Source organism: Macaca thibetana, chromosome 2 (assembly GCF_024542745.1).
Source record: "Macaca thibetana thibetana isolate TM-01 chromosome 2, ASM2454274v1, whole genome shotgun sequence".
Lineage (NCBI taxonomy): Eukaryota > Metazoa > Chordata > Mammalia > Primates > Cercopithecidae > Macaca > Macaca thibetana.
Genome location: NC_065579.1, coordinates 41,272,041 through 41,291,800, shown reverse-complemented (window position 1 = coordinate 41,291,800; position 19,760 = coordinate 41,272,041). Strand labels below are relative to the sequence as shown.

The following is a 19,760-nucleotide window of genomic DNA, read 5'->3' as shown; positions in this document are numbered from 1 at the left end:
CTTCTGATTGTTCAAGATTGCTTTTGACTTCTTTTATAATATGGCCCCTTCTATGATACCAGCACTGAAACTAAAGCAATGGTAGGATTGATACTATACAGATAAACATTTTTTACAGAAATGAAAAAGCAAAGAAGTCAGAAATTATGACATATATCTGTAAAGTTACATACAGTATGCTTGCATCTCCTGCCTCACCTTCTACCTCCTTCACTCTTCTGCATCTGTCACCCCTGAGACAGCAAGACCAACCTGTCCTCCTCCTCCTCAGCCTACTCAATGTGAAGATGATGAGTCAGGAAGATATTTATGATGATCCACTTCCTCTTAATAAATAGTAAATAGATTTTCTCTTCTTTGTGATTTATTTAATAACATTTTCTTTTTGTAATCAGAAGAGAGCTGGAGTAATTAACATTTTCTTTAGCTTTAGGAATACAGTATATAACATATATAACATACAAAATAAGTGTTAACTGACTTTATGTTGTTGGTAAGGCTTCTGCTCATAAGTAGGCTATTAGTAGTTAAGTTGTTCAGGAGTCAAAAGTGACATGTGGGCCAGGCATGGTGACTCACACTTGTAATCCCAGCACTTTGGGAGACTGAGGTGGGAGGATTGCTTGAGCCCAGGAGTTCAAGACAATTTGGACAATATGGCAAGACCTCATGTCTACTAAAAATTTATCCAGACATAGTGGCATGTGCTTGTGACTGTAATTTCAGCTACTTGGGAGGCTGAGGTGGGAGGATCACTTGAGCCCAGGAGATGAAGGGTACAGTGAGCAGTGATCACACCACTGCTCTCCAGCCTGGGTAACAGAGCAAGATTCTGTCTCAGTGAATGAATGAATGAAGGAATGTTATATGTGAATTTTCTCCTCTGTGGGGGGTTGGTGCCACAACCACCATGTTGTTTGAGAGTCAACCAAACAATAAAGAACAATTTTACGTTTATGGGATTTTTGACTAATTAATACAATATATGATAACCATTTAAAAGTCACAATGAAGTGAAAATTCAATCTATAAAATTTAAGTATACTAGGTTTTCTTTGGTTTTGGTTTTTTAAAGACTATGAACAGTTTTAGGTTCACAGCAAAATTCAGAGGAAGATACGGAGATTTTCCACATTCCCTCTGCCCCTGTATATCATAGCCATTCCCATAGTATATCTCAAGTTTTAGATGAGATAATAACTTGATTCTTAGTTTTCTTCTAATACAGTATTGAAACTGTTTTTCAGATTCTTAGTCTTTCTCAGCTATTTTAAGTGTGATTTATTAATACTTGGTTTGTAAATAAAAACAATGAATCTTTTATGTGTGGCTTTAAAATATGTATTGTGAATTACTTTGTAAAACTGGTAAGCAAACTACATTTCTTTATGAGGTTCTGAGTTGTATTTTTTAAAAAATATAATTGTATGTTTGTTTTCTGTACATGAGATTTATTGTTTTATCTGGGTTTTTTGATCTTTCATGGTATTTTCCTCCGTAGTTTCATCTGCTTGATAAAAGCCAAGCATCCAAGATCCAAGTTAGTTTTTGTTGAATATACTTTGTATTCTTTCTATATTCTTTTTTGTTATTGTTAGCTACTGAAAATGACACCTTTAAAAAATGTGTTTAGGTCTGCATGAATTTGATTCCTTGAAGGATCCTGAAGTAAATGAATTTCGAAGAAAAATGCGCAAATTCAGCGAGGAAAAGATCCTGTCACTTGTGGGATTGTCTTGGATGGACTGGCTAAAACAAACATATCCACCGGAGCATGAACCATCCATCCCTGAAAACTTAGAAGATAAACTTTATGGGGGAAAGCTCATTGTAGCTATTCATTTTGAAAACTGCCAGGTAGGATTATGTTTTTTAAAGAAATATTTTGTAATACATTTCTCATTTTTACCTGAATACAGCTCTATTTTTAGAAGTGTCTCTCACTTACCTAGCAAACACTATTAGAAAGAACAACTTTAGATTTCAGATGGAAATGTATTTAGTATTATGTATAATAGTCTAAAGTGATATTCTTTGCATGTATCTTTTTTGATGCAGTGGAATGGTGATTTAGAATGGGATTGGCAAACTGGACTGTTTAATTGGTTTTTACAGTTTTAAAGGGATGTTGAAAAAAGAAAAAAATCCTCAAAGATTTGTAAAGGGATGTTTAAAAGAAGAAGAAGAAAAAAAAAGAATATGCAACAGAGACCACTGTGTTGTATGTTGTTTGCCAAACCTGGGCCTTTACAGAAAAAGTTTGCCAACTGCTGGTCTAAATAGTGTTCCTTATTGGAAATACATTTTTTTCATGTGATTTTTTTCCCCCTGTCTGTAGAATGAAAGCCCTAATTAAAATGGTCTCTTTGTTTCCATATTCTTAAATTTGCATTCTGTGACTATGTGAATTAATTAATGATATGGAAGTAGGCATTATAATAGAGTTCATATACAGCCCATCCATTTCTGAATATTCAGAGCAATTATACAAACTAGATGATGCTACTACTTTTGTATCAAGTATAGTCATTCTAGCATCTAGGGTCTGGCATTAGAGTAAGGTAGAAACGCAAGGATTTTTTTTTTTTTTTTAATGGAGTCTCGCTCTATTGCCCAGGCTGGAGTGCAGTGGTGTGATCTTGGCTCCCTGCAACCTCCACCCCCCAGGCCCAAGCGATTCTCTTGCTGCAGCCTCCTGAGTAGCTGGGATTATAGGCTCCTGCCACCACACCTGGCTAATTTTTGTATTTTTAGTAGAGATGGGGTTTCACCATGTTGGCCAGGCTGGTCTCGAACTTCTGACCTCAGATGATCCACCCGCCTCGGCCTCCCAAAATGCTGGGATTACAAGCATGAGCCACTACACCCAGCCGGATGTTTTGTTTTGTTCTTGAATTACTGTGATAACCGTAGCAATGACAACAACCAATTATGCAGGGTAAGTCTTTATTCTGTGTTGAGCACTTATCCTGCATAATTCCTGGTATGGTGTATTTTTAATATATTCTCCAGTTCCCACACCAACCTTACAAAATGTTGTTGTCTTTCCCCCATTTACAGTGAAGAGACTGAAAGGAAGAGAAGTTTAGTGTTTTGTGCCAGTCCTCATAGCTAGTCAGTGGTAGAAACAGGATTTCATCCAGGTGTCTCTCTCTGGTTTTACCTAGTTTTGCCTTCTTTTAGCCAACATGTTAATAAGTATTTGTTAGGACAGATGTGAAAAAAAGATTCTACCTTCAGGCATTTTCTCTAAACAAGTAAGTTTATCTAGGGAAAAATGCCATTCATCATTCAATCCTGAGATACGTTGAGTCTGAAGTTCAATTTAAGTCAAGATTTGAGTATCATTAAAATGTCAAGGTCAGATTTACAATACTGTTTAAGGAATTCTGCGTGGTCAAGAGAGGTAGAATAGGGGAATTTATTGATGAAGGGTGATGAGAATTCAACTTGAGAACACTGGCTTGGCCAGGTGAGATGGTGCACAGCCACTTTGGGAGGCTGAACAGGGAGGATCTCTTGAACCTAGGAGTTGCCAGGTTGGGCAACGTGGTGAAACCCCATCTGTACAAAAATTACCTGGGCATGGTGGTGCACATCTGTAGTCCCAGCTACCCAGGAGGATGAGGTGGGAGGGATTGCTTGATCCCAGAAGGCGGAGGTTGCAGCGAGCCCAGATTGCGCCACTGTACTCCACCTTGGGCGACAGAGTGATACCCTGTCTCAAAAAAAAAAAAGGTACAATATTTCATGAAGTCATGGAAAGTGATATTGAACAACTGCTTGAAATACGGGAAAACCATTAAGATATAAGGTCATTGGTGTCTTATTGGGAGGTGAGGTTGAGGAGGAAAGAGGAGGCATGAGACCTCTCAAAATGATTCCTAGCATCCTAGCCTGTGTTCTTTGATGTATGTGGCACTGTCTTAGTCCGTTTGGGCTGCTGTAACAGAATACCATAGACTGGGTGGCTTATAAACAACAGAAATTTATTTCTCACAATTCTAGGGTTTTTTGTTTGTTTGTTTTGTTCTGTTTTGTTTTGAGACAGAGTCTCGCTTTGTCGTCCAGGCTGCATTGCAGTAGCGTGATCTAGGCTCACTGCAACTGCCTCTTTGCAGGTTCAAGGGATTCCCCTGATTCAGCTTCCTGAGTAACTGGGACTATAGACAGGCGCCACCACGCCCTGCTAATTTTTTGTATTTTTAGTAGAGGCGGGGTTTCACTGTCTTCGCCAGGTTGGTCTTGAACTCCTGAGCTCAAGTGATCCATCCGCCTTGGCCTCCGAAGGTGCTGGGATTACAGGTGTGAGCCACTGCACCTGGCCTGTTTCTCACAATTCTGGAAGCTGGGAAGTCCAAGATCAAGGCACCAGTTCATTCTGTGTCTTACGAGGATGGCTTCCTGGTGCATATATAACTATATTCTTGCTATGTCCTTATATAGCAGAAGAGGAGAGGAAGCTCTCTGGGGTTTATTTTATTTTATTTATTTTATTTTATTTTTATTTTTATTTTATTTTTATTTTTATTTTTTGAGATGGAGTCTCACTTTGTCACCAGGCTGGAGTACAGTGACACGATCTTGGCTCACTGCAACCTCCAACTCCCTGGTTCAAGCGATTCTCCTGCCTCAGCCTCCCAAGTAGCTGGCACTATAGGCAGTGGCCACCGCGCCCAGCTAATTTTTTGTATTTTTAGTAAAGGCAGGGTTTCACCGTGTTTGCCAGGCTGGTCTTGAGCTCCTGAGCTTAAGTGATCCGCCCGCCTTGGCCTCCCAAGGTGCTGGGATTACAGGTGTGATCCACTGCACCTGGCCTGTTTCTCAAAATTCTGCAATCTGGGAAGTCCAAGATCAAGGCACTAGTTCATTATGAGGGATTGCTTCCTGGTCCATACATAACTGTCTTCTTGCTATGTCCTTACATGGCAGAAAAGGAGACGAAGCTCTCTTAAGTTCTTTTTTTATTTATTTTATTTTATTTTATTTATTTTATTTTTTTTGAGTTGGAGTCTCACTCTGACAGGCTGGAGTGCAGTGACACAATCTCAGCTCACTGCAACCTCCGACTCCCTGGTTCAGGCGATTCTCCTGCCTCAGCCTCTTAAGTAGCTGGGACTACAGGCGTGAACCACCATGCCCAGCTAATTTTTGTATTTTTAGTAGAAACGGGGTTTTACCATGTTGGCCAGGCTGGTCATGATCTCCTGACCTCGTGATCCGCCCACCGTGGCCTCCCAAAGTGCTGGGATTACAGGTGTGAGCCACTGTACATGGCCTCTGGGGTCTCTTTTATAAGGGCACTAATCTCATTCATGAGGACTTTGCCCTCATGACCTAATCACATCCCAAAGTTTTTACTTCCAAATATCATCACATTAGAGATTAGGTTTCTACATATGAATCCAGCAGGGGAGACACAAACATTCAGTCTATGGCAGGCACCAACTCATAGAAAACACAGAATAATAAGTAAAATACTGGGAAAAATAGATGTGAAATACTTAGTAAGTTTAGGTTTTAAAAGTTTGAATCTAAGGCATCTTAAATTCAGGGGGGTGATTTATTGAAATTAAATTAGTGGAAAATATTATGGAATTGATGTCAGGTCAGTATTAGAGAATAGCAGTGAGTTAGTTGTTCAGAGTAGCAGTTGGTTGCTTTGGGAGATAGCTTCTTATATCGTTAGTATATGATCATATAATGGAAAATTACCTTGCTAGATTATGAGAGGATTCAGGTGTTGTCTGTACCACTCAGTCTTATGATGAACAGATCTGGTAATGCTATATCGATTCCAAGCTATATCTTCATTTTTCATTGATTAGAATTTCTGTATGTTTCTATTTACATGTTTCTAAAATTGGACATAATTGCTAATTTATGGTTTAATTAGTATAAAGTATGGCTCTCTTCTTACCAGTGAGAAATGTGTAAGTTTAAAAAAATATATATACAAAATATAGCTACAGGTTATGTGACTTTTTAAAGAAAGTATGTGGCCAGGGGCAGTGGATCACGCCTGTAATCCCAGCACTTTGGGAGGCTGAGGCGGCGGATCACGAGGTCAGGAGTTTGAGACCAGCCTTGCCAACATGGTGAAACCCTGTCTCTACTACAGATACAAAAAATTAGCCGGGTGTGGTGGCACATGCCTGTAATCCCAGCTCCTCGGGAGGCTGAGACAGGAGAATTGCTTGAACCCGGAAAACAGAGGTTGCAGTGAGCCAAGATCACGCCATTCCACTCCAGCCTAGGGGACAGTGTGAGACTCCATCTCAAAAAAAAAAAAAAAAAAGGAAGCTAAGATGTTCATTGGAAAATGCCTAATGGTAACTGTTAGTTAAATATTAATCTTACCTGTGGAAGCTGTGCGCTATGAATGCAGTAAGATGACTTTCAGATTATTAGAAATCTTTATCTTTCAGTAAACTTGTCTACGTTCTAAATATGCATCCATGTAAAATTTGTTAAGGATGTACCTATATAAATATTATGTACATTTGTACGTATTATTACATAATGACTGTAATAGTGATTTTTCAGCATAAATATAACATTTACTGCTTTTTTTTCCATCTCTCTTCCCCTTTAGGATGTGTTTAGCTTTCAAGTATCTCCTAATATGAATCCTATCAAAGTAAATGAATTGGCAATCCAAAAACGTTTGACTATTCATGGGAAGGAAGATGAAGTTAGCCCCTATGATTATGTGTTGCAAGTCAGTGGGAGAGTAGAATATGTTTTTGGTGATCATCCACTAATTCAGTTCCAGGTATGTATATTAACTATATTAATTATCTTTACCAGAAAAGTCTATGAGTGTATATATATATATTTTTTATTTCTGATTTTAAAAATGTGTTCCCATAGTGGAACGTTTGGAATATACAGAAAATTATATAGTATTAAATAGTATATATTTATAATAGTACTTACCTCTGAAATAATCATTGTTACCATTTTGGCATGTTTTTGTCTCTTTTTTTTTTGCAGTTATGTATGTATTTTAGCATAATGATTGTACACACGGATATGTGTATGTATGTGTTTGTATTCTGCTTGGCTTTTTTTTTGGTTGTTTTTTTGAGACAGAGTGTTGCTCTGTCGCCTAGGCTGGAGTGCAGCAGCATGCAGTCTTGGCTCAGTGCAACCTCCATCTCCCAGATTCAAGCAATCCTCGTGCCTCAGCCACCCGAGTAGCTGGGATTACAGGTGTGCGCCACCATGCCCAGCTTCTTTTTGTATTTTTAGTAGAGATGGGGTTTCACCATCTTGGCCAAGCTAGTCTCAAATTCCTGGCCTCAAGTGATCCGCCCACCTTGCTTGGCCTTTCCAAGTGCTGAGATTACAGGCATGAGCCACCGTGCCCGGCTCATTTGGCTGTTCTGATTGTTTCAATTTGTCTTATAATTATTGTCTTATATCATTATGAATTTTTAACACTGTTATAGTTGCTTTCTATTTCATCATATGGTATAAATGTGAAATATTCTGGAGGAGGTAAAGTATTTAAAAATTGATTAAATGGTCATCCATTGAATTGTATAAAAACTTATTTGTGATTATCCATTAGCTAAGTGAAGGAAAACTTTTCAATTCCAGTCTGAAATATTTATGCGTGGAATTTCCCATGCCCCTTTTTTGTTACTTCCATGTATGGCAAGAATTTTGCAAGCATTAGGTTTGACCATTCTCAAAAGCCTTTCTTAATCATTCATATATTTGTTTATTTTCATTTAATTAATAATTCTTTGAGAATATGCTTCTGTACAGCACTGAATTGCCCCAGATTATTTTTGGAGTAAAGTTGAGTTTAAATATGCTATGTGCGGTGTAGCACCCCTCCCACTATAAGGTCTACTGTTTAACGACTAGGTCCTTGGCTTTGCCTTCAAGTAACTTGAAGATGTTTTTGTTGAAATACCTTGGAGACTAAAAAATAGTCATCATGTAAACAATATTATTATAAGTGCCCAGTTAGAGGTTAGTAGTTAAGAATTTTAGGAAAATCTTGTTATTTTGTGATATTATTGTTGTCGTCGTTTAAACAAGAGGGATATAGGCATGCCAATTATAAAGTGATGTGTGTTTGAGAATTTGGAGCTGCAGTTTATTAGCAGGTAACATGATGATACACCTTTTCTTAGGTTTCTGGTGTGGCCCTTAATTTTTGTGATTTAGTACATGTAAGGTCTAGGAGCAGTTATAACTGCACAGCTTTGGGAGTTGTGGTATTCCGATAGTAAGCTTATTGATCTCTAGTCCATAAGAGGAAACAAGATGAAAAGTGCTTGGTGGGCAACCTAGAAGTACTGACTTTTCTTCGTGTTCTGCCATCATTCAAGTAGATTCCCGCTTCTTTAATTTAATGTTTCTTTTTACCTTAAGAGATGTAAAGGAGAATGTATATTTTACCAGCATTATCCTTTATTATTATAAAGAAAAACAGAAGCATGTATGTGTTTTTGTGCAGGGTTAGACAGGAGATACCCTGTACAAAAGAGAGACAGAAAGAATATACAGTGTAGGCAAAGGAATGTGAGAGAAATGGATCTTTCTTTTCTTTTCTTTTTTTTTTTTTTGAGATGGAATCTTGCTCTGTCGCCCAGGCTGGAGCGCAGTGGCGCGATCTTGCACTGCGCTCCTGGCTCACTGCAAGCTCCGCCTCCTGGGTTCACGCCATTCTCCTGCCTCAGCCTCCGGAGTAGCTGGGATTACAGGCGGCGGCCGCCACCACGCCCGGCTAATTTTTTTGTATCTTTTAGTAGAGACAGGGTTTCACTGTGTTAGCCAGGATAGTCCTCATCTCCTGACCACGTGATCCGCCTGCCTCGGCCTCCCGAAGTGCTGGGATTATAGGCGTGAGCCACCGCACCTGACTGAAAAGGATGTTTCATAGTGAAAAGTTTTTGGATGAACATATTTATCATAATATCACTTCTGAGAGACATTCTGGAAGGTTTTTTCTTTGACAAAAATGTATTTTTAATGGTTCTGAATTGAATTACAATACATTGAATCACACTCTAGATCTGTATAGGACATTCATTCTTCTGAGGAATACATTGGATTCCTATTCACTTTGTTAGGAATCTTTGGTAATATGAATAATCACCCCTTTTCTTATATGCTTCTGGAGAGTCATTCTGGTTTTGTGGAAATAAAACAGAACATCAAACTGGGATGATTGGTAGGTTTTTGCTGGGAAGATAGCTGGTAATACTTGCCTAGAACTCTGTGATGGAAAGGGGCCGTCTCAGGGATCCATAGAAAGTGTGAGTCTGCCACATGCGAACCACATATTCAGCTTTTCTAGTGAAGCTGAAAGTATGGCTGAAGTATGACTTTAGTGTTAGACAAGTGGGTTTAAATCTAGGTTTTACAGATACTAGGTGTGTAACTTAGCCCTTCTGAGTTTCATTTCTTTAATATGTTAAATGAGTGTAATGAGATTAGCTGTAACATACAATAATTATCTAACTCAGTTCTTTAGGTACTTAGGTGTTCAGTTAATGAAAACTATTTTTTTGTATGGTGATTTTAAATTCTCATATTCTTAGGCTGGGCTTGGTGGCTCACACCTGTAATCCCAGCACTTTGGGAGGCCAAGGTAGGCAGATCACTTCAGCTCAGGAGTTCAAGACCAGCCTGGGTAACATGGCAAAACCCTATCTCTACAAAAAATATAAAAGTTAGCTGGGCATGGTGGTGCATGCCTGTAGTCCCAGGTACTCCGGAGGCTGCGGTAGGAGGATCACTTTAGCCCAGGAGGTCGAGGCTGTGGTGAGCTGTGATCTTGTCACTGCACTCCAGCCTGGGCAACATAGACCCTGTCTCAAAAAAAAAAATTATTTTTATATTCTTGATATTCAGCTGTGGTTTAAGACATACTTTCACAGTGCATTTGATATAGTGTTGTTCAGCTTCATTTTATTCTATTGATTTAGGTGTCAGCTTGAAAATCAATACCTTCCTCTTTCTTGCCCCTATAGTATATCCGGAACTGTGTAATGAACAGGACCCTGCCCCATTTTATACTTGTGGAATGCTGCAAGATCAAGAAAATGTATGAACAGGAAATGATTGCCATAGAGGCTGCCATAAATCGGAATTCATCTAACCTTCCTCTTCCATTACCACCAAAGAAAACGCGAATTATTTCTGTAAGTTTTATTTCTGAACCTTTAGTGACCCCACAAGGCATGTGATTGTGTTAGTTTACATAAGTTTCACACACATTTCCTTTGCTCACTTCTCCTTCTGTGAAAACCAATGCATATTTGCCAAATTGATCACCATTTATTTAAAAATTATCTTTCTAGATATTATTATTTTTACTCAAGCTACAATTAAATGTAAATATGCCATTTATATTTTTGGTGTTTCTTTCTGCTGAAGAAAAATGTCATCAAATTAGAGGTTTTGATTTAAATATAGGACTTCAATGAGTAATTGGAGACATTCTAGTAGAAAAGTTAGATGTGCAGACATAATTGAATTAACCAGTATATTTCATTTCTTTTTTTTTTTTTGAGACGGAGTCTCGCTCTGTCGCCCAGGCTGGAGTGCAGTGGCCGGATCTCAGCTCACTGCAAGCTCTGCCTCCCGGGTTTACGCCATTCTCCTGCCTCAGCCTCCCGAGTAGCTGGGACTACAGGCGCCCGCCACCTCGCCCGGCTAGTTTTTTGTATTTTTTTTAGTAGAGACGGGGTTTCACCGTTTTAGCCAGGATGGTCTCGATCTCCTGACCTCGTGATCCACCCGTCTCGGCCTCCCAAAGTGCTGGGATTACAGGCTTGAGCCACCGCGCCCGGCAGTATATTTCATTTCTATCAGCTTAACCATGGTAGTGTTTTTGGTATAATTTGTCTGTCTTCTTAATACTGAATTCTTTTAGTACTAAACATTTATGAAGGGCACTATTGTTTTTCAGCATGTAATATATTTGTATAAAGCAAATGTTAAGTTTGTCTTTATTTGAACAGTTAACACTTAGTTACTCAGTCATCACAAATTGTATATTGAACTGCTCCTTGATGTTATTTCTATATTAATATAAATGATCTACTCAATTTATAAAAAGCTTTTATTATTTGTTAATGCTTTTTAATTTAGTGATATCTGTTAGTATTAGTGGAATGCTGCCTATGTTTTGCCGTGAAAGCCAAGTGCTAGGGGTTATAATGCTTAATTGAGTGTGTGTGACTTTCAGTTGTTAGTTTAGAGCTCTATTTTCATAGTTTTGCCAATAGACATTAGAGCTGATGACAATTGCATTGCTGGCGTAGAATATTCATTTCTTTCATTAAAATAATTTGTATTTGTTTTATTCTTTTACAGCATGTTTGGGAAAATAATAACCCTTTCCAAATTGTCTTGGTTAAGGGAAATAAACTTAACACAGAGGAAACTGTAAAAGTGAGTACCCACTAAGATTTGAATTTGCCATCTGCTCCAGTGTTTGAATAACTCACTGATATGCTCAGTAATGTCACATTGGAGATTGAATTTTACCCATATTGGTCAATTACATGATATAGAATATGGTATTTTATTATAAGACTATTGAGAATTTTTGTTTTAAAATTTGAAAATTTCCTTTTAAATTTCAAAGACTTTTGAATCATTAGAGATCTACTGGAAAGATTGACATTATTTTTCCAGTATATATTACATATTTCTTCTGTGTATTATACATCTATAATTTCTTCTGTATATTATACAGAAGAAATATATAATATAGATGGGTAAGACTGTGAAGAAAGTTAAGAGAAATAATTCAAAGGTACAATGATCGAGTTATCTTGGTTGAACGATTCTAGAGATCTAATGTACAACCTGAAGACTATAGTTAATAATATTTTATACAGGAAATTTGCTAGGAGAGTAGATTTTAGGTACTCTTACCACTCCTCACTCAAAAAAACAAAGGTAACTGTATGTGATGATGGATATGTTAAATTTCAGCAAGTGAAATTTAAGCCCAAACTATAGATCTTATGTTTTTATGCAAGCTTACTCTCCTCTCTCAGCCTTGCCTAGAGCTGCACTGAAACCTCTTTCAGTCTTTTTTTTTTTTTTTTCTTTCCTTTTAAACTTGCTGAGCACAGAGAACATGTAATGCCATTTCCTGGAAGAAAGTAGATTACTACGTTATGGACCACAAGTTGTTAACACATGGGGGCTTATTGCTCAATCCCATACATTTAAATAAAGACTTAACAAAGCATTTTGTCTCAGAGTATAAAGCATTTATTTTCCCTAATTTGCTGGGTTTGAAATTAAGTGAATAATTTTTGTGATCCAAGAAAAGATTTTGTTTGTTTGAAATGTTTGTTGCTGTGAAGATATATTCAGGAGCCCTTTGCCAAAAATTATCAATGTCTTGCTTTTGTGCATGGGCATTAAAGATTTTGGGGGAGAGTAAAAGGTTGGTTACCACCTTTGGTGTTAGACAAGTGAGTGAGGCTGTGAAAAAAGTTGAGAGAAATAATTCAAAGGTACAAAGAGTTATCTTGGTTGAATAATTCTGGAGATCTAATATACAACATGAAGACTATAGTTAATAATGTTGTATACAGGAAATTTGCTAGGAAAGTAGATTTTAGGCACTTTTACCACTCCTCAAAAAAGAAAGTTAACTGTGTGTGATAATGGATATGTTAATTTACTTAACCGTGTAGCAAGCACTTTATTCTATATTAAACTATCATGTTGTACACCTTAAATATTTGCAATCTTAGAAGAAGATTCTTTGAGTAGCTATCATTAAAATAAAGGCTTTGCTTTTATATCCTCTGCTAGATTTTTCTTTTTGAGATGGAATCTCACTCTGTCACCCAGGCTAGGTTACAGTGGCACGATCTCAGCTCACTGCAACCTCTGCCTCCTGGGTTCAAGCGATTCTTCTGCCTTAGCCTCCCTAGTAGCTGGGACTATAGGTGCACGCCACCACACCTGGCTAATTTTTGTATTTTTAGTAAGGACAGGGTTTCACCATATTGGCCAGGCTGGTCTCGAACTCCTGACCTCGTGATCTGCCTGCCGTGGCCTCCCAAAGTGCTGGGATTGCAAGTGTCAGCCACTGCGCCCGGCTTAGATTTTTCTTTTTAATGAATGTGTTTATGACCAATTAACCTCTGTTTTCTATTTTAGTGGTAATCCTGTTTTTGTCTTTTAATTTAAATTTTTTAGTTGCAAGAGTATAACACGAATAATTGTTGCAGTAAATGAAAAAGTGCAAATAGGCTGGGCATGGTAGCTCACACCTGTAACCCTAGCAGTTTGGGAGGCCTAGGCAGGCAGATCACTTGAGTCCAGGAGTTCGAGACCAGCCTGGGCAACATGGCGAAACCCCATCTCTACAAAAAATACAAAACTTAGCTGCGTGTGGTAGCACATGTCTGTAGTCCCAGCTATGAGGAAGGCTGAGGTGGGAGGATCGCTGGAGCCTGGGAGGTCGAGGCTGCCCTGAGCTGAGATTGTGCAACTGCATTCTACCACGGTGACACAGTGAGACCCAGTATCCCCCCAAAAAAGGAAAGGAAAAGAAAAAGTGCAAACATGATTAAGAAGAAAGGTGCTGGTCTCTCCTTACCATCATAAGGGATTCAAAGTTAACAAGCTTTTTGAATGTCCTCCAGGTTTATAAAAATATATATAAACATATGATATGGGAATTAAAGGGGTTTTGGTTGTGTTTATTTCTGTTATTTGTCAAATGATTTGTTTGTTAACAAAGGGATGATACTATATATATTGTTGTATAACTTGATTTATTCACTTTATAATACATGTTGGACAGTCCTCTGGATTAGTAAATAGTAGACTTCCTTGAGGATTTTATTCTTTTTTTTTTTTTTTCCTGAGATGGAGTCTCGCTCTGTCGCCCAGGCTGGAGTGCAGTGGCCTGATCTCGGCTCACTGCAAGCTCCGCCTCCCAGGTTCACGCCATTCTCCTGCCTCAGCCTCCTGAGTAGCTGGGACTGCAGGCGGCCGCCGCCATGCCTGGCTAATTTTTTGTATTTTTAGTAGAGATGGTGTTTCACCGTGGTCTCCATCTCCTGACCTCGTGATCCACCCACTTCGGCCTCCCAAAGTGCTGGGATTACAGGCATGAGCCACCGCGCCCAGCATTTTATTCTTTTTTTAAAAAAAGAAATTATTTATTTAGAGACAGGGTATTACTTTGTCACCCTCACTAGTGCAGTGGCATGATCATAACTCACTGTAACCTTCAACTTCTGGGCTCAAGCGATCCTCCTACCTCAGCTTCCCAAGTAGCTAGGACTACAGGTATACGCCATCACTTCCAGCTAATTTTTATTTTTATTTCTACTTTTATAGAGATAGGGTCTTGTTATGTTGCCAATGCTGGTCTTCAACTCCTGGCCTCAAGCAATCCTCCTGCTTTGGTCTCTCAAAGCACTGGAATTACAGGCACAAACCACCATGCCAGACCAGGATTTAATTTTTAAAGGCAAAAATCACACGGAGTCAAATCTACCCACCAGTCATATGGAATATTATATATATATGGTTTTGTTTAGTAATTTATATGTATAGAATCTACATAATAACAAATGGGAATTTCTACTTGTTCTTCCAATTTGCAGGTTATCGTATTTGTCTTCTGTAGATAATTTATCAGTTCTTTAATTTTTTTATGGTTGGTATTTCTCTGCAGCCCTTTATTTAATTTCTTCCTAAAAAATATCCAAGATAAATATCTTCATGGTTTATTTTTTCTCGAGCATTATGCGTTGCTCCTTTGTCAGTGGTCAGAAACCTAATAAAGTCATTGACATTTTATGTCCATGTGTTTTGCCACTTCTATCAGGTATCAAGCTTGATTGATTCTATTGTTTGCAGTTATTATGTTCATGGAGAGGATTAATGGGCTTAATGACAGGTAGTATTTAATGTATGTACCTCATCCCACTGTACCTAGCACTGTCGTTCTCTTTTTCTTTCTTCTCCCTAGCAGGATTATATAGTTCAATTTGAGTACATTAAATGTAATTATAACATGATTTTCCTTTAGATATATCTTGCTACACAGGTTAGGAGCTCCAGTAGAATGTTAAAGCAAAATCTGAAAAAAAGTGGCAGCTTTACATCTTTCTTTCCAAACTTTTTTCTTTCCTTTATGCACTGGCTAAGACTCCCAGTACAATTTTAAATAGAAGTGATAAGGGCAAATGGGTTACTCAGGGTTCTCCAGAGAAACACAGCCAATAGGATACAATATGTATATCTATATCTATATTATCACATATAAATAAATAAGCAAAAAATATAGAAGATTTATTATAAGAATTGACTTATATGATTATGGAGGTGGGCAACTGGAGACCCAAGAGAGCCAGTGGTTGAGTTCCAGTCTGCATCTGAAAGCCTGAGAACCAGGAATGCCAGTGGGTGTAGTTCCCATCTGAAGGCTGGTAGGCTTGACACCAGGAAGAGCCAGTGTTTCATTTAAGAGTCCCTAGGCAGGAAAAAAAGCCAATGTCCCAGTTACAAGGCAGTCAAGCAGGAAGAATTCTCTCTTACTTGTGAAGGGTCAGTCTTTGTTTTCTTTTAAGTATTTAGCCAGTTGAATGAGGCTAGCCTACATCAGGGAGGGCAAATCTGCTTTACCCAGTCTACTGATTACAATGTTAATCACATCCAAAATCACCCAGAATGATGTTTAACCAAATATCTCCTTAGTAACACCCAGAAAAATGTTTGACCAAATTTCAGGGCACCCTATGACCTCATCAAGTTGACATATAAAATTAACCATTATAGTAGACTTTTTTCTTTTCTTTTCTTTTCTTTTTTTTTTTTTTTGCCGAGACAGAGTCTCACTCTGTCACCCAGGCTGGAGTGCAGTGGCACAATCTCGGCTCACTGCAACCTCCGCCTCCCAGGTTCAAGTGATTCTCATGCCTCAGTGTGTGGAGTAGCTGGGATTATAGGCGCCTGCCACCACACCCAGCTAATTTTTGTATTTTTAGTAGAGACAGGGTTTCGCCATGTTGGCCAGGATAGTCTTGAACTCCTGACCTCAGGTGATCCACCCACCTCATCCTCCCCAAATGCTGGGATTACAGGTGTGAGCTACCACACCCGGCCTGACATCTTGATTTTGTTCTTTATCTTAAAGGACAGCATTCATTCAGTCTTTCAACTTTAATTATAATGTTGTAGTTGTTTTCATAGATGCCCCTTATTCAAGAAATTCTTTTCCTGGTTTGCTGAAAATTTTTACCCTTTAAGAAAAAGTTGATTACTTTTTCTGCTTTTTTTTTTTTTTTTTTTTTTTTTTTTTTGAGACGGAGTCTTGCTCTGTCGCCCAGGCTGGGGTGCAGTGGCCGGATCTCAGCTCACTGCAAGCTCCGCCTCCCAGGTTTACGCCATTCTCCTACCTCAGCCTCCCGAGTAGCTGGGACTACAGGCGCCCGCCAACCCGCCTGGCTAGCTTTTTTGCATTTTTTAGTAGAGACGGGGTTTCACCGTGTTAGCGAGGATGGTCTCGATCTCCTGCCCTTGTGATCCGCCCGTCTCGGCCTCCCAAAGTGCTGGGATTACAGGCTTGAGCCACCGCGCCTGGCTGTTTTTCTGCATTTTTTGAGGTGATTTTTGATTTGTATATTTTAATCCATTGGTTTTCTTTTTTTTTTTGAGGCAGAGTCTTGCTGTGTCGCCCAGGCTGGAGTGCAGTGGCGCAATCTCAGCTCACTGCAAGGTCCGCCTCCCAGGTTCATGCCATTCTCCTGCCTCAGCCTGCCTCAGCCTCCCGAGTAGCTGGGACTATAGGCGCCCACCACCACGCCCGGCTAATTTTTTGTATTTTTTTTTAGTAGAGACAGGGTTTCACCGTGTTAACCAAGATGGTCTTGATCTCCTGACCTCATGATCCACCTGCCTCAGCCTCCCAAAGTGCTGGGATTACAGGCATGAGCCACCTCACCCAGCATCCATTGGTTTTCAAAAGTTGAAAGCAATCTTACTTTTCTGAAATAATGTTCACTCGGTCAAGATGTGTTAGCCTTTTTATACATTATTAAATTTGAGTTATTAATATTTTGTTACAGATTTTATTGTCTCTGCTCATAAGGAAAATTGAGGAACATTGATGTGTTGTTGACTTGTAATGTCTTTCTTTGATTTTGGCATTAGAATAATGTTGGTCTTATTTAATGAGTTGAGAAGCCTTCCCCTGCTCTATTTTCTGAACAAGTTTACGTGGGACTGGTATTATTTATTCCTTAAATATTTGATAGAACTTACTCCATGCCATCTGAGCCTTAAGTTTTCTTTTTTTTTTTTTTGAGATGGAGTCTCGCTGTGTCGCCCAGGCTGGAGTGCAGTGGCCGGATCTCAGCTCACTGCAAGCCGCACCTCCCGGGTTTACGCCATTCTCCTGCCTCAGCCTCCCGAGTAGCTGGGACTACAGGTGCCCACCACCTCGCCCGGCTAGTTTTTTTTTTTTTTGTATTTTTTTAGTAGAGACAATGTTTCACCGTGTTAACCAGGATGGTCTCGATCTCCTGATCTCATGGTCCACCCGTCTCGGCCTCCCAAAGTGCTGGGATTACAGGCTTGAGCCACTGCACCCGGCCTAAGTTTTCTTTATGGGAAGATTTTTAATTAGAAATTCAATTTACAGGCAGGCGTCATGGCTCATGCCTGTACTCCCAGAACTTTGGGAGGCTGAGGCGGGTGGATCACCTGAGGTCAGGAGTTCGAGATCAACCTGACCAACCTGGTGAAACTGTCTCTACTAAAAATACAAAACTTAGCTGGGCATGGTGACGCATGCCTGTAATCCCAGCTACTTGGGATGCTGAGGCAGGAGAATTGCTTGAACCTGGGAGGCAGAGGTTGTGGTGAGCTGAGGTCACTCCATTGCACTCCAGCCTGGGCAGCAAGAGCAAAACTCCGTGTCAAAAAAAAAAAAAAAGAAAGAAAGAAATTCAAAAGTTATTTAATGGGTATGGTAGACAGATTTTCTGTTTCTTTTGTGTCAATTTTGGTAATTTTTGTCTTTCAGAGAATTTGTTTTGTTGTTGTTGTCTGGCATAAAGTTCATAGTAGTCCCTTATATTAGTTTTCTGTTGCTGGATAACAAAATACCATAAACTTAAAACAACATTTACTTACTAGCTCAGCAATCTAGGTGTAGTTTGGCTGCACTCCTTTTTGAAAGCTCTGAAAGAATCTGTTTCTGAACTGATTAGAGTTGTTGGCCCAGTTCTGTTCCAGTTCTGATTCAAGTTGTTGGCCCAGTTCTGATTGTAGGCCTGAGGTCTCCAATTCCCTGCTGGCTGTTGGCTGGGGTCTTCTCTCTGTAACTAGAGGCAGCGCTCAGATCTTTGCCCTGTGGCCCTAACTTTTAAGTCTGGAGAATTTCTCATGTATCAAATTTTCTCATGCTTTGACTCTTGCTAGGAAGAGCTGAGTGTCTTTTAAGGGTTCAACAAATAAGTCAGGCTCACTGAGGATTATCTGCCCTCCTTAAAGCCGACAGTATCATATAGTATAACCTAATCACAGTAGTCTAATCCATCGTATTTGCAGTCTGAGAGATCATACAGGACACATGACTCTGTATGAGGTCTGTAACAGAAATCTCACGTGTTCCGTGTTGACTCACCACTTTGCCTCCCTGGCACTTGAACGTCTTCCGTCTCTGTGGGAGTGCTTGGAATTCTGTAGCATATAGCTTCCTGGTCAGTCTTTCCTCAGCCTTGTAGGGCTTTTTGTTTGTTGTTTGTTTTTGTTTTTTTTTTAAAGACAGAGTCTTGCTCTGTCACCCAGGTTGGAATGCAGTGGATAAAACACGGCTCACTGCAACCTTGACTTCCTGGGCTCAAGAGACCCTCCTGCCTCAGACTCTTGTGTCTGTGGGACTACAGGCATGCACCATCACACCTAGCTAATTTTTTTTTTTTTTTTTTTTTTTTTTTTACTTTTTATAGAGACGAGATTTCACTGTGTTGTCCAGGTTGACCTCAAACTCCTCCGCTCAAGTGATCATTCTGCCTCAGCCTCCCAAAGTGCTGGGATTTCAGGCATGAGCCACCAAGACTGGCTAGCCTTGTAGTGTTTTTGTCTTTCATGTGTACATCTTAATTAATATTCAGCAGAAGCTTGAACTCAGTGTTGCCTAAAATCTAGAAGATGGCATTATTTATAGCTGTGGATAGCTCTAGCAGGAAAGGCATCTTCTGACTCTTAGAGAATGTATGAATTGCACCTTTTTTCTCCTCTTTTTGTTTCTTTTCTCTCTTTTGCATTGCCCCAGTCTCTGAACAGTATTGTGGCAATAGCAACAGTGGTAGCAGTGGCAGTGGCAGGAGCAGTGGGGACAGGCAGAGCCTAAGACTCAGAGTTGAATGTCTGCTTCAATTATAGGAGTTGTAGACACGCTCCTAGTGTTTAGCATAGTGTTTAGCATAGTTGCAGGAAGTGTGGGTGAATAAAGCCTCAGCTTTCTGGTTGGGTAACAAGTAAAGTGGAGCCCCAGCCTACTAAAAAATACTTGGAACACTGCAGAGTGAGATAAGCTCAGGAAAGCAACCTCTTAAAGTTATTTGTGTTTATAAGCTTATTTCTGAGCTGTGCATATGAGTATCTGCTCTTAACAGTCTACATACTTTGAGAAGTGAACAGTGGCATATTCCATTACCCAAGTCTCAGACTGGTTAATGTGTAGTGCACGCATGGGACACATGCAAATAGCCCTACGAGAAGACTTGAAAACTGAA

The 19,760-nt window shown here is 39.4% G+C and overlaps 2 protein-coding genes across 4 annotated transcripts in view; one reads left to right on the top strand and one right to left on the bottom strand.

The window, feature by feature from the left end:
* The window catches only part of MRPS22 (mitochondrial ribosomal protein S22), a 601,324-nt gene extending 598,661 nt beyond the window's left edge, over window positions 1-2,663 (bottom strand). The window contains exon 1 of the mRNA XM_050779715.1: window positions 2,660-2,663. The gene's annotated coding sequence lies outside the window, so the exon portion shown is untranslated. The remainder of the gene's footprint in view (window positions 1-2,659) is intronic.
* The window catches only part of PIK3CB (phosphatidylinositol-4,5-bisphosphate 3-kinase catalytic subunit beta), a 188,594-nt gene that overhangs the window by 92,503 nt on the left and 76,331 nt on the right, over window positions 1-19,760 (top strand). For all 3 annotated transcript variants that reach the window (XM_050779675.1, XM_050779677.1, XM_050779676.1), the window contains 4 exons: window positions 1,634-1,857; window positions 6,596-6,775; window positions 9,996-10,166; window positions 11,344-11,421. In XM_050779675.1, the coding sequence (XP_050635632.1) occupies window positions 1,634-1,857; window positions 6,596-6,775; window positions 9,996-10,166; window positions 11,344-11,421 (653 nt within the window). The remainder of the gene's footprint in view (window positions 1-1,633; window positions 1,858-6,595; window positions 6,776-9,995; window positions 10,167-11,343; window positions 11,422-19,760) is intronic.